General features: G+C 37.8%; 1 protein-coding gene and 1 long non-coding RNA gene across 3 annotated transcripts in view; one reads left to right on the top strand and one right to left on the bottom strand.

The window, feature by feature from the left end:
* The window catches only part of RASGRF2 (Ras protein specific guanine nucleotide releasing factor 2), a 118,748-nt gene that overhangs the window by 52,686 nt on the left and 52,372 nt on the right, over positions 1 to 13,690 (top strand). For both annotated transcript variants that reach the window (XM_087958236.1, XM_087958235.1), the window contains exons 9-10: positions 4,049 to 4,167; positions 12,396 to 12,556. In XM_087958236.1, coding sequence (XP_087814362.1) covers positions 4,049 to 4,167; positions 12,396 to 12,556 — 280 coding nt within the window. The remainder of the gene's footprint in view (positions 1 to 4,048; positions 4,168 to 12,395; positions 12,557 to 13,690) is intronic.
* Positions 1 to 13,690, bottom strand: part of LOC148132545 (uncharacterized) — a 43,805-nt gene that overhangs the window by 24,366 nt on the left and 5,749 nt on the right. Inside the window, exon 2 of the long non-coding RNA XR_015748156.1 lies at positions 12,393 to 12,461. This is a non-coding gene — a long non-coding RNA (uncharacterized LOC148132545). The remainder of the gene's footprint in view (positions 1 to 12,392; positions 12,462 to 13,690) is intronic.

Raw genomic sequence — 13,690 nt, 5'->3', positions numbered from 1 at the left:
CTTTTAAGTAAAACAAAGAGCTCCACAGGAGTGGCAAATAGTAAGAGGCTGCTGAGGACAATCGCGTGAACGATCCTGGTTGCCTCTGAATTCGAGATCTAAAAGTAGCACTTCATGGAACTATCTGCCAGATTGCTGAAAAAATCGATAGGTACCTACTGGAATCTATCTGGATCCAAAAGGTATCTGCACATGCTGCCTTAATCAGGCCTCTTATTTGTGGAAATCACAGGATATGACTGGGAGGGGCTAAACAAAAAATGATCAGACCATGACAAAATTAGAGTGTCATCTTTTTTTCAAATAACAAGCCAAGTGTTTTGAGTTGGAAACAAAATCTAATGTTTGATTTAAACTTCACATTGCCTGGGATTTGCCCATAATTGCAAAAGCGATCATGAACTAAACTTTCTCAAACATCTACCCCTAGATGTGGATGCTAAAAATCCACCATTTTCAGAATTGCCAATTCTTGTATATCAGCCCTATGAGGTAGATCAGATCAAGAGACAGATGCTGTGTAAAATAACTGTAGTAACAGAAACTAGCAAGTTTCTGAATGTGCATCCTCTTCTCTCTCTTTTATCTTCATGTGAATTGGTGGGGAGGCACCTGCTTTAGGCATTTTCATAAATATTTATCTTTGTATGGGCTTAAGCCATATGTATCTGTTTGTTGCCTTGGTAACAGATCTTCACAGTCTCTGTCAAAGCCATTTTCTATGCTCTTTACATTATCATGCTTAATTGTATTGCTTTTTTACATTTATCATTTATTAATTTATTGTTTGTTGATTGTATACTATCCAGGGTTGCAGTTTTTAGGCTGAAGGTTCTGAAGAACTTCCGTATAACTTCTGCCATATATTTTTTGCTCTCTCACACTGGTGATCTGTCTATCCATCTCTCCCTGAAAGAACCCCAGCCCTCAAATTCCCCACAGCTTAAAGCATGTTCTAGAGAGCATAAGAACCTAAAAAACATTTCCATCTACCCAATTATTTTTTTTAGTATTTGTTTGATTTGTCAATCGCTTACAAGATACAGGTATAAGAATAAATATAGTTTTGAATACATGAGATAGATAATTATAAGAAAAATAAAAAAAACAATAGGACAGGGACGGTAGGCACAATTGGTGCGCTTATGCACGCCCCCTGAGGTCAATAGTAGACAGTCTAAGGTTAAAGTTTTTGGGGTTTGGGGAAGAAACCAGAGTCAGGCAGAGTATTCCAAACATTGACCACTCTGTTGCTGAAGTCATATTTTCTGCAGTCAAGTTTGGTGCGGTTAACCTTGAGTTTGTATCTATTGTGTGCTCTTGTATTGTTATGATTGAAGCTGAAGTATTCATTTGCAGGTAGGACATTACAATGTATGATTTTATACACTATATTTAGATTGGACCGGAGGCAGCTTAGTTCTAGGTTTTCTAGGTCTAGAGTTTCAAGTCTGGTGGCATAAGGTATTCTGCTATGAGTAGAGGAGTGGAGAACTCTTCTTGTGAAATATTTCTGGACTTTTTCAGTTGTGTTAATATCAGATACATGATATGGGTTCCAGACTGATGAGCTGTATTCAAGTATAGGTCTAGCAAATGTTTTGTATGCTCTAGTTAATAGTGTGATATTACCAGAGAAGAAGCTACGTAGGATTAGATTAACAACTCTTAATTCCCTTTTGGCTATGTAGTTACAGTGGGCTCTAGCACTTAGATCATTTGAGATGAGTACTCCAAGGTCCTTGACAAAGTTTGGATCCTCAACAAGGTCTTGACTATTTAGCTTGTATTTTATTTTCTGATTTTTTTTTCTGCCAATATGTAAGAGAGAGCATTTATTTGTTGAGATTTGAAGTTGCCATTTGATTGACCATTCTGATACATAGTCAAGGTCTTTTTGGAGGGTAGTAGTATTGTCTGAATAGCTTTACATCATCAGCGAAGAGAATGCAGTTGCTCTTAATATGATCACAGAGGTCATTTATGTAGAGTATGAAGAGAGTTGGTCCTAAAATACTGCCTTGGGGGACACCACTGTTGACAGGTACAGAATTTGATATGACGCTCCCAATTTTGACCATTTGTTGTCTGTTTGACAGGAATGCTTCTATCCAGTTATGTAGGTGTCCAGAGATACCATAAGATTTTAGTTTTAGTAGTAGTTTGTCGTGTACCACTGAATCAAAGGCTTTACAGAAGTCTATGTAGATTGCGTCTATTGCTTTGCACCGATCAAGTTGTGTAGTCCATATGTTTTTGCAGTGTAAGAGTTGCAGATTACAGGATAGTTTTTTTCTGTAACCAAATTGTTTATTTGAGAGGAGGTTGTTTGTCTCTAAGTGGAGGATAATGGATTGGTTAATAATTGATTCCATGACTTTACAGGTGACGCAGCATAAGGAGATTGGTCTGTAATTTTCAACTAGGCTGGGGTCTCCCTTTTTGAAGATGGGGATGACTTTGGCTTGTGACCATAGTTTTGGCAAGGAGCTGGTCCTGAAAGATTTTTCAAAGATTATGCTTAGAGGTTTGGCTATGGCAATGGATAGCTTTTTTAAGAAGTAGGCACATATTCCATCCGGTCCAATAGATAGGGATGGTTTTAGATTGCGCAGTGCTTTTTCAACAATGTCTTCTGTAAAATCGATATGTATTAGATCATTGTAGTTGTCTGTGGTTCAACTAGGAAGTACTGGGCTTGATCCATTGCTGATTACAAATACTGAGCCAAAGAATGTGTTAAAGAGGTTTGCTTTGATGGTGTCGTCGTTGCAGTCTTTACCATTAGGTCCTTTCAGGGGTGCGATGGACCTTGAGTCTTTTAGTTTGTTGTTTACAAATTGTAGAAAGCACGTGTGGAATTTGTGCGTAGAAGGTTTTCCTCTTGTTTAATGTGATAATTAGCGCATTCAGTTTTTATCTGGTGGCATAGATTTTTGTATCGGCTTTTGAAGTTGGCAACGTGACCAGATTTGTTTTTTCATCAAAGTGATCTCTTTTTGGATTGAAGCTTCCTTATTGTTATGGGTAATCTGTTTTTCCTGGTTTTGGGAATTGTTATTGGTACATATAGTTTGATGGCTCTTTTGATTTCTAGTAAGAATATGTTGTAATGGTCTTTAACAGTATTGCATCCAGTGAGTAGAAATTGCCAATCAAGGGAAGAGAGATCGTTGATTATAAGATCATAGCTGCCTTTTTTGAAGTTATAATTGGGGATTCCATCATTGTGATGATTTTTGTGTGGACATATGTTGAGACAAAAGTCAATCATATTGTGGTCACTGTTGGAAAAGGGTTCTTTAATTTGTATTCCATAAATTGAATTCAAACTATTGCAGAATATGAGATCGAGGCAGTTGTTAAGCCTAGTATTGTTGGTTACTAGTTGTTCCAGTCCCAGATTTGTTACAGCATTGTAGAAGATTGCATGTATGAGTTCAGTTGTACATTTGTTTAGGGTCCAGTTAATGTGAGGTAGATTGAAGTTACCAAGAAAGATAAAAGCATGTGGGCAGGATGCTGCCCATGTTAGTCGTGTATTTAGCTTGTTTGATGTCATAATCAGGGGCTCTGTAACATAGTAAGAACCGAAATGTGATATTTAAGGTCAGTGGACAGATATCTGACCAAACGTATTCTTATAAGTGAACAATTTGGAGGGCTGTTTAGTGAGAGATACCCTTCCTTCCATGTTGGTATAATAAATGAAAAATATGTTTTAAATTGTTCTCCAGTTTGGGGAATTTTTTAAGGGAAGTTCCAAAATAAAATAGCTTTAAAAACAGGAACAGCAATTGCTAATGAAAGAGGCAATTAACTATTCAGTGTATTAGTATGGAGGAGGTCCTGATATATTAGGGGAAATGATAGACAAACTTTGTCAAATGATAGACAAACTTTGTCAAGGATTCCACTTTGATCAAACAAATATCAGTTATGATGCACATAGAAAGTCTTATGATGGCCATAAAGTTCACCCAAGCTATTCTTGCTTTAAAAATTCATAACTGGATAATTGATTTTTTTGGTCTCTCATTTGCAATAGAATAATGCATGATGAAGTAAGTGATACAGAAAATATACGGAAAAATCTTGCAATAGAAAGAATGATAGTAGAAGGCTGTGACATATTATTGGACACCAGCCAGACTTTTATACGACAAGGTAAGACCAATGAATTTAACATGCATGTATTGATTATGCAGTTATAGAATATAAAGGAAAAATGAAATTGAAAACAATAGAATTCATGTTGGCATCACTGGGAAGTATAAGATGCAAAATATCTGTTTTTGACATCTGCACATCTATATATTTGTAATTTCCGGGCTGCTGTTGAGCCCTACCTCTGTGCTGTTTTTTTTCCAGGAGACATGAAAAACAGCACTATAATAATAAACCACCCATGGGAAAGTCACATACACAATAACCGGACTATCATCTTCAGTGGACCAGAAATTATCTCCAGCACCATGGAAAATAGTTCTGTCTGGCCGATAGATGTTGCAATCCCAAATGATGCCAACATTCGGGCAAAAGCACAGGAGAAACTTGAAGTACTTGAAGCTTTGTCAAATGGTGGAGCGATTGTGAGGAATGAAAATAGCTGTTTGTTGTTCCCATTTTTCATTTGTACTTCTAGAACAGCTCACACAGATATAATTTGATTTATTTTTAAATTAAAATCATTTACATTGGTGGATTTTTAAAATCACAGTGTGAATTATCTGCTGATATGCTTAAATTCTGCCTTGGAAGACTTATCTGTAGTCCTTGTAGAAGCTAACCAAATGTTTGAGAACATTATTTACATAACTGGTGTGAACTGCTATCAGATATGCTAATTGTGTACATCTCCAAACTCTAATACTGTTCATATAAAGAAGTGGTAGTAGAAGTATAAAAAATGGGTAGAATCCTTTAACGAATTATAAGGCAACTTTAAGCAGAGAATAGAACAGAAATACTAGAGGAAGATGTATCTGGCTGGCTGAAATCATGGAGAGAAGCAATCACTGTAACTTGTTTATTGCACATCCCATTCATGCTATAGAAAATGCTGAAGCAATGTATAGTTGCTTTGTGTTTGTACTTTATAGAATAAAATGATGGCCACCGTCTAATGGTTTGCTTTAAGAGACCCCAAGGCTATTTGCTCATCTCTAATGGAATGTTTTCTTTGAAAAACAGATTCCAACACTGGATATAATCTGTTGATTTAATATCTCCACATTCCTAAGGAGTTCATTGTTTGTGAGGTTGGCAGTGGAGATAATGTTTAAATTGTCTAGCAGGAAATGCATTGCAGAACAACTCAAATAGAAAATTTTATAGATATATTTGATCAGATTCTTTTTTTGCCAAAGAGAATTTCTACAGAAAGCTAATACAGTTTTTCAAATTTATATCAAAATTCCAGATAATTGTCGTAGAAAACAATTCTCCAAACAGTAGTATAGAAAATAGTTTTAGATTAATATGTTGTGCCATGGAATACAGGAAAGGAAGAAAATAAATACAAGAAAAGAAGAGATTTTTTATCGATACTGTGAATGACTGGAAGAATTTTAGACATCTAAAATTTGATGTTAAGGTGCCAGTGTTTTAAATAATCTTGTTTCCATACACATAACTTCTAAATGTTAGTATTAAAAAAAATCTTCAAATCAGTGTCTTCCTTGTATTTTCTGTCCATGATTTGAAAATGAAATAGCTATAAAACAGAAAAGTTTGAATCATGGCACTGGTGTAAAAGAGTTTTATACTAGTATTTAGTATTAGGATTCATTCACTTATTCTTAATATTTTTATGATGAGGACTTTCACTTATGAAGTGTGGAAGAGGAACTTGTTCTTCAAGATGAATAACTAATATAAATAAAATAATTCTAATCAAATGCCAATTTGCAGGTTTTATCTTGTCATATTATTAAGATTTTCCTTGCAGAATTTTTTTAGTGTTTGTTAGTGATCTATATAAATAACTTAAAAAACTTCCAAGGTTTATTACAAAGCATCCTTATCATATGTATGCCTACTCAGTTTTGGATGACTGTATTCTTGGGAAATATTTCTGACAGTGTGGAATTCAATAAGTGTATTGATGACTTCTTGATCTTTTTTATGTTTGTGAGGGGATTACGCTTGAAATATCAAAACTAAAAAATTGTTTTGTTGTATATAGACTCCAAAAAAGCAAGTGAATTTTATTAATGTTAAATCACTAATCATGGGTAATCATAGAACTATGCTAATATATATGAATCTTAATGCTGTGTATTAATCATATCAAATTTTGGTGTATTAATATGTATTCACTGCCAGTTTACGTTTGTGTCTATGCATGTACAAACAATATATGGTTCATCACATAGACAGCCAGATCTTCAAGATTGGATTTGGTATTTTTGTCCACCTATTGGGTTCTTCCAGAGGATCCAGAATAGGCACATATGGTTGTTTACAGATATCATCGCAGGATGTAAACTGTTCCAAGTAAGGCTGCCTTTTGCAATTGACTGATGGTGAATTTGTCAATGCTGATGGTGTTTAAAGTGGTGCCCCATTTGTTTTGGGATTGTATCCAAGGCACCTATTACTACTATTTCTACCTTTTTTTTTTTTTTTTTACTGTGGTCGTTTTATTTATATTTGCATATGTTTATATTTTGTTTTTTTTTCTCTCCAATTCTTTCTCTTCTATTCTGTTGTCTCCAGGTATTGCCACATCCACTATCCAGACTTTTTTGTCTTTCTTATCAACAATTGTTAAGTCTCTGGTGTTATGTGGATGGTGCCTGTTTGTCTGAATTCTGAAGTCCCATAGCACTTTAGCTTCTTTATTTTCTATTACTTTGTCTATTTTATGGCCCACCAGTGCTTTCTTGCAGGCAGGTAGTATTTCTTGCAAATCGTCCAATGAACCATTGTTGTTACTTTGTCATGCTGTTGTTTGAAGTCAATATGGACAATCTTCTTGCAGCAGCTAACCAGGTGATCCACTGTTTCTTCAGCTTCTTTGTAAAGGCAGCACTTGGTTTTGTATGCATTTGTTCTTAAGGCTTGGTCATGTACATCTAGAATTAACTCCTTTGTCCCTTTATTCAACTTTCTGGATCGTCTTGTTATTATCTGTTTTCCTTGCTATTTTTTTTAATGTACTGGCCATATAATGCTTTGTTTTCCCATGCATCTTTTCTGTTCTGCATTTGGCCTTTCTTGTAAGCCAGTTTGGTCTCTTCCGCACTCAGTAGGCCTTCCTGGTATATTAGCTTCAGTGCATCTTTTTCACTATCCTTCAGATATTCTTCCAATGCCCTTTTTTTCCCTTCAACCATCTGATGTATTTGCAACATTCCATGCCTACCTATTTTCCTTGGTAAGTAGAGTCTGTCAACATAGCTGCATGGATGAAGTACATGATTAATTGTCATCATTTTTTAATAAATTCCAGGGTTTTATTACAAAGCATCCTTATCCAGATCTATATCTACTCAATTTTGGATAACCGTGTTCTTGGGAATTATTTTAGACAGCATGGAATTAAATACGTTTATTGATGATGTCTTGATTTTCTTTATGTTTGTGAGGGAATTACGCTTGAAATTTAAAGCTAAAAATGCTCTGTTTGTACATAGACAGGAAATTGAATTTTATTAACATTAAGTCATTAATTGTGGGTAATCCTTATAGAGCTATGCATATTACTCTTAATGCTGCATGTTAATTATATTATAGTATATTAATATGTATTCACTGCCTATTTGCTTTTGTGCCTATGCATTTTCACACAATATATTATAATTATTATTGTTGTAATCCCAAATCAATCCAGAACAGGAAGATTTCTTCATTAAAGGTTATGGACTAGAATCTACTACATTCATCAAGTGTGGGTTGGTAAATAAATTTTTTTGACTTCCTAGTCTGGGGCTGAGAGAGACACAAAGTCACCCAAATGGTTTCTGTGACTAAGGGAAAACTAGAATCTGGATCTCCCAACTGCTAGTCCAGCACCTTAACTATTAAACTACACTGGTGATTTCTGTTATTTTCCTTTTCCCTCTCTTTCTCTCTCATACACAAACACAATATCTTGGAAAGTATCAAAATATGTTTATTTGGAATCAAGTTTCATTAAGGACCTCATTTAACTGGGGTTCACGAAAAAGATTTTGTGGGATCTATTCCTCTGAATTTTATTGTTACATGGAGTCTTCTTTAAAAGATCACTTTGTTTTTTGCAACCTATTGCATAGAAAGAACATATTTTTACATTTTGGGGTCCACATTAAAATACTTTCATAATTGGCTTCATATGAATGTATTTGTCGGGATCCAGCATCTTGTTTAAATAGATCCCACAAAGATGTGTATTGTCTTGACTGAGATTGATTTATTTGTTTGAAAATATGAAATTCAATAAACTATAATATAGCAAAATTGCATTTAGTGTATTGTGTTACTCATATTGACTCATATTTTTAGAGTTCTGTGTTGTTACCAAAAATTCTCACAGCCACTTAAAAAAGGAAATCCTACAATACTCGTAATTCAAGTTTGTGTTTGCTTTCTGTATTTAAAAGAATATCTGAGTGCTACATACTTAAAAGAATGCTATTTCCAATTTTAAGTAAACCTAATTATCTTGGATGAAAGGGCTGCAAACTTCAGTTGAATTTACATTACAGTAAATGAATATGCTAAGTATGTAATTGAACTTTATCTCAAGTATATTTTAATATCAGTGTTTTCATTTAATCTCATATAAGGATTATGTCTTTGCATTTATTTAATATTTTAAAGATAGGTTTTCAGTAACATAAGCTATGTTTTTTATTCTTGGTTTGTTGAACAAACAATAATAGTCCTGTTTATCCATTAGAATAATCCATGAAAGGGTGTATCTCTAAACCCAAGCAAACCACATTTTGAAGATCCTTGATTCAGGATGTGAACACAGAGATAGAGTGTCTTAGATTGGGGAGGCCTGGGTTTTAATCTTCAATTAATCCTGAACTTTACATAATGCCTGGAATAAATCTGTCTTTGCACATAATCAAATTATCCTTTTTATAGCATTGTGACAATAAATTGGGATTAATGTTTATACTTCTTTAGCCATCCATCCTCTTTTTTATTTAAGTTTGTTTCATGTTTAAATATAAAATGTTGTATCAGTCTACAAAATGAATATAACATTACAAATTATGTAACACAATTATAAAACCAAAACACAACGATTTCCAGGCAGTAGAGTATGTAGCAGAAACCATTAAACTCTGAAAATAAAAAAAATGCAATGTAATACAGAATTAAGGAAAAGACTAGTAAGTGTGCATCCAATTATATGCACAATATTTTACCCTAACCTTATAATATATACTTAAATATTGAAGAATGAAATGCATTGATAGACTTCTACCGTGTTTCTCATATAATAAGGCCGGGTCTTATTTTTTTTTGAGCCCTGAAAAAATGGCTAGGCTGTCTTTTTGGGGGTGACTTAATTCCCCCCCCTTGCATCTTTGGGTGGGCGGGCGGCAACGGCTTGGATGTTGACCTCGGCGTTGGTGGGGCACTTCGTATCGGGGTCAACGCAGGCAGCACCATATCCGGGTGTGCAACAAAAGTACTTCCTAATGGCAAGCCCCCCCACCATTCCCCCCCATTTCGCATGTTTTAATATAGGCCTTAATTTGGGGGGAGGGGCTTAATTTCATTTCAAGCCTATAAAACATGCTGGGACTTCCTATTGGGGGAGGCCATATTGTTGGAGAAACAGGATATTTGGAAATCCAGATTTTTTTCTTCTTCTGTTCTGTTTTTGCTTCTATTGCTGGTTAAACTTGTGATTTAAAAACCTTTTAGAAATATATAAAAGAAATATGTATTAATTAATCACAGTGTGTTAGCGCTCTTTTAATATGGTACTCTCCAAATACATTGGCATTACAACTTTCAGAATACTCAGCCACTATTAGCTGGTTGAGGATGCTTAGAGAAGAGTATATTATGTTTTTTCTCCTTCCATTGTTTGGTAAATTTATATTGTCCTCGGCAAAGGACAATGTAAGTTTTGTCACTGGACCTTGGGTCTCATGTCATAGTTATATATAATGAATATACAATCTTGTGCATTATTACATTTGATAACTTACCGTATATACTCGAGTATAAGCCGAGTTTTTCAGCCCATTTTTTGTGCTGAAAAAAACCCCCTCGGCTTATACTCGAGTCAGATTACCCTCTGAAAAAAAAATGGTGTGGAGCTCCGGAGCTGGGCAGGCGCTTCCCTGCTTCCGTGTTTCCTTTGCAACTTTTAAGCATGGGGGTAATCGGAAGCAGAAAAGTTCTTGCATGAGGATATATTTTTTCTTTTTTTAACTGTTTTTAGGGGGGGGGAAAGGACCCACCGTCATGTGAGAATGCTCAGACACGAAATCTATCCGCCCGAAAATAAGTGTGTGTGTGTGTGTGTGGGGGGGAATTTTAACAGAGGGAAGATGTAGGGAGAAGGCAAAAGCGATGGAAGATCCTTCAGGGAAAACTGAGGGGGAGACTCACCCTTGGTCCAGATGAGCCCCTTCCCGCCCTAAGGAAGCAGAGGCAGCCAACAAGGGCAGGCAAGCCCACTTCACGGACTCCGTCCGTCGTCGCTCCCACCCACCCACCCACCCAAAGCCACGAAGTCCCCCAATCGCGCAGCACAGAATTGCCCTCCCCTCAGGGGCAGCAATGACGCCCGGTTTTTCCCGAGACAAGAAGCTCCGCCGTGCAATGAAAGCGCCCTGGCTCTAGGCTTGCAGGGAGCAGGGCGGAGCAGGGCGGCGCCGGAGATCAACATGGCTGCCCCTTTCATGCTGGGCCCGGCATAAGGCGTCGCCTCGGGAAGGGAAAGGCAAAAAGGAAGAGCCGCGGCAGCGCTTTGCAACGGCAGGTTCCTTTGTGCCTTTCCCTTCCCGAGGCAACGCGGGACTGGGGCCGTACCGGCGGCAGCAACTCCCGACAGCCCCAGCCGGACACCTGAGCGGAGCCCGGGCGGAACTGCCTGTTGCCGCCGTGGACCCCGCTGCGGGTGCCCGGCTGCCCAAGTAAAGAGAAGAAGAGAAGCGGAGCAAAGCCGGAGACCAGCAGCCGCCTCCCTTGGCGCAGAAAGCCTCCCCCAATCAGCCGGCCGGTCTCCTCCTCGGCCACACAGAACAAACAGGCAGAGAAGGAGGAGAGCAGCTGGCCAGCCGGGGTAGGCCTCCCGTGCTGCAAAAGAGGCAGCCAACGATCTCCGGGCGCTGCCCTGCTCCACGCGCTGGCTGCTCAGACTTGCCGGGCCCGGCAAATAGAACAGGGCGGCGCCGGATGTTGGGAGAAGCTGAGCGGAGCCGAAGCGACCTCGGCTCGCATTGTTTTCTGAGCCCGCGAGCCTAGAGCCAGGGTGCTTTCATTGCATGGAGGAGCTTCTTGTCTCGGGAAAAACCGGGCGTCGTTGCTGCCCCCTGAGGGGAGGGCGATTCTGGGCTGCGCAATTGGGGGACTTCATGGCTTTGGGTGGGTGGGTGGGTGGGTGGGAGCGAGGACGGACGGAGTCCGTGAAGTGGGGCTTGCCTGCCCTTGCTGGCTGCCTCTGCTTCCTTAGGGGCGGGGAAGGGGGCTCATCTGGACCAAGGGTGAGTCTCCCCCTCAGTTTCCCCTGAAGGATCTTCCGTCGCTTTTGCCTTCTCCCTACATCTCCGCTCAGGTGTTCGGCTGGGGCTGTCGGGAGTTGCTGCCGCCGGTGCGGCTCCGGTCCCGTGTTGCCTTGGGATGGGTGGGGCAAAACCAGGAACCGCTGAGCCTGAGCCTGAGCCTCCGGTGCCGCTGCTGCCATTGCAAGGCACTGCCGCGGCTCTTCCTTTTTGCCTTTCCCTTCCCGAGGCGACGCGGGACTGGGGCCGCGCCGGCGGTAGCGACTCCTGACTCAGGGGGCCTCTGAGGGGAGGGGAAGAGAGTGATTCCTGCCTCCCGCTGTCATCATCATCTTCTTTTGGGTTAGTGAATCAATTAAACCTTTCATGATAGTGAGATCGTTTCCCAAATTAATTATTTTTATTTTTGAAATTTACCAGTAGCTGCTGCGTTTCCCACCCTCGGCTTATACTTGAGTCAATAAGTTTTCCCAGATTTTTGTGCTAAAATTAGGTGCCTCGGCTTATATTCGGGTCGACTTATACTCGAGTATATACGCTACATTGATTTCATGATTGAAGCCAAATATTTTATGAAAATAAGATTTAAATGGTGATCTAAATTTGTCATTAATTGGCTACAGATATATGACACTCTATTGTAAACTATAAAAAATAAAAATTATGTGCATTATATGTTTACAGAGTACTATTTGTTTTTCTACTTACCAGGAACTCTTATTCAAGTCCCATCAGTTGAGAGGGGAAAACTTAGTAAAGTTCGCCTGGGATCATTGTCTTTGAAAAAAGAAGGAGAAAGGCAATGTTTTCTATTTACAAAGCACTTTTTAATTTGTACAAGGAGCTCTGGAGGAAAGTTGCATCTACTTAAGGTACATACTTTTATAGCAAAAATTATGACTAGAATAATGAATTGTAGAACATATAGTAAAATATATAACTGTTCAGATTAATTGTAGTAAAATAATATAAATCTTTGCAAAAGAAAGACTACCCTATTGCCTGCCAGGCAATCAAAGCTTCCAATTATAATATTAACATGTTTAAGGGGGCTTTTTGTATTTATGTATGATAGTTTTGTTTTATCTGTATAATTCTAAGACCAAAATTAATTTATTTTAATGGTTTTTGAAATAAATATTATAAACTGAATGTATAGTTCAGAAAATAATTACAATTTTCTAAAGAATCGGATGGATTCTTATGGATTTCCACATCTCTGCCTTCCTAAGCTAAATATCCTCCAGCAGAAACATTCAAAATTACCACCTGGCACTGAAATTCTGCTTGTTCCCTCAGTGATTTTCTCTGACCACCTTTCTGCTTTTAATATTACATTTTGTATTTTCATTATTTGCGATGGATTGAGCACATGGAGAAGCAGTGGAGGAGAGGGTTGGCAGCACAGAGCTGTCCAAGGAAGGAGGCAGTATGTTCCATCAGAGAGAAGCTCACATTAAGAGACTGCCATACCCTGAGATCCTCTCAGGATATATTTATTCAGGTAGAAAGTGATAGCTTTTATACCTTGGCAGGTTCTGTCCAAATAAAGGATTGGACTCAATTGGATTTTTCTGTGTCAGGGCTGGGCCTGACATCATTCTGGTTTCAACAAGTTTTTTTTCATTTACTTTATGGAAAATTTAAATATAATACAGAATTTATAGTACAGCTGTATATTACAGAATATTTCTGGAATTACAATAATAATATATTCAGATATTAAAAATTGATACATTGTAATTTCCTATTTAAATATATTGCTTATTTTGTCAAAATATTGCTTCTGCTGTATTGAAATACTGCTGTTGAGTGCTTCATGTTATTATTCTTATCAGTAAAATTATTTTCAGTTGAACTGGGATAACACTAATTGTTTTAATTGGAAAAAGGAGGTTATGCGTTTCCACATTCTTTGCTAGAAATAATAATGTTCACTGTACTTAATTTAAGAAACTCATCTAGTTATTGGAATAATACATTGTACCATGTACAATATAGAATCT

Source organism: Notechis scutatus, chromosome 2 (genome assembly GCF_049901735.1).
Source record: "Notechis scutatus isolate UNSWTSFEM ecotype Mainland chromosome 2, rNotScu1.2, whole genome shotgun sequence".
NCBI classification, from domain to species: domain Eukaryota; kingdom Metazoa; phylum Chordata; class Lepidosauria; order Squamata; family Elapidae; genus Notechis; species Notechis scutatus.
This window is presented reverse-complemented; position numbering and strand designations above follow the sequence as displayed.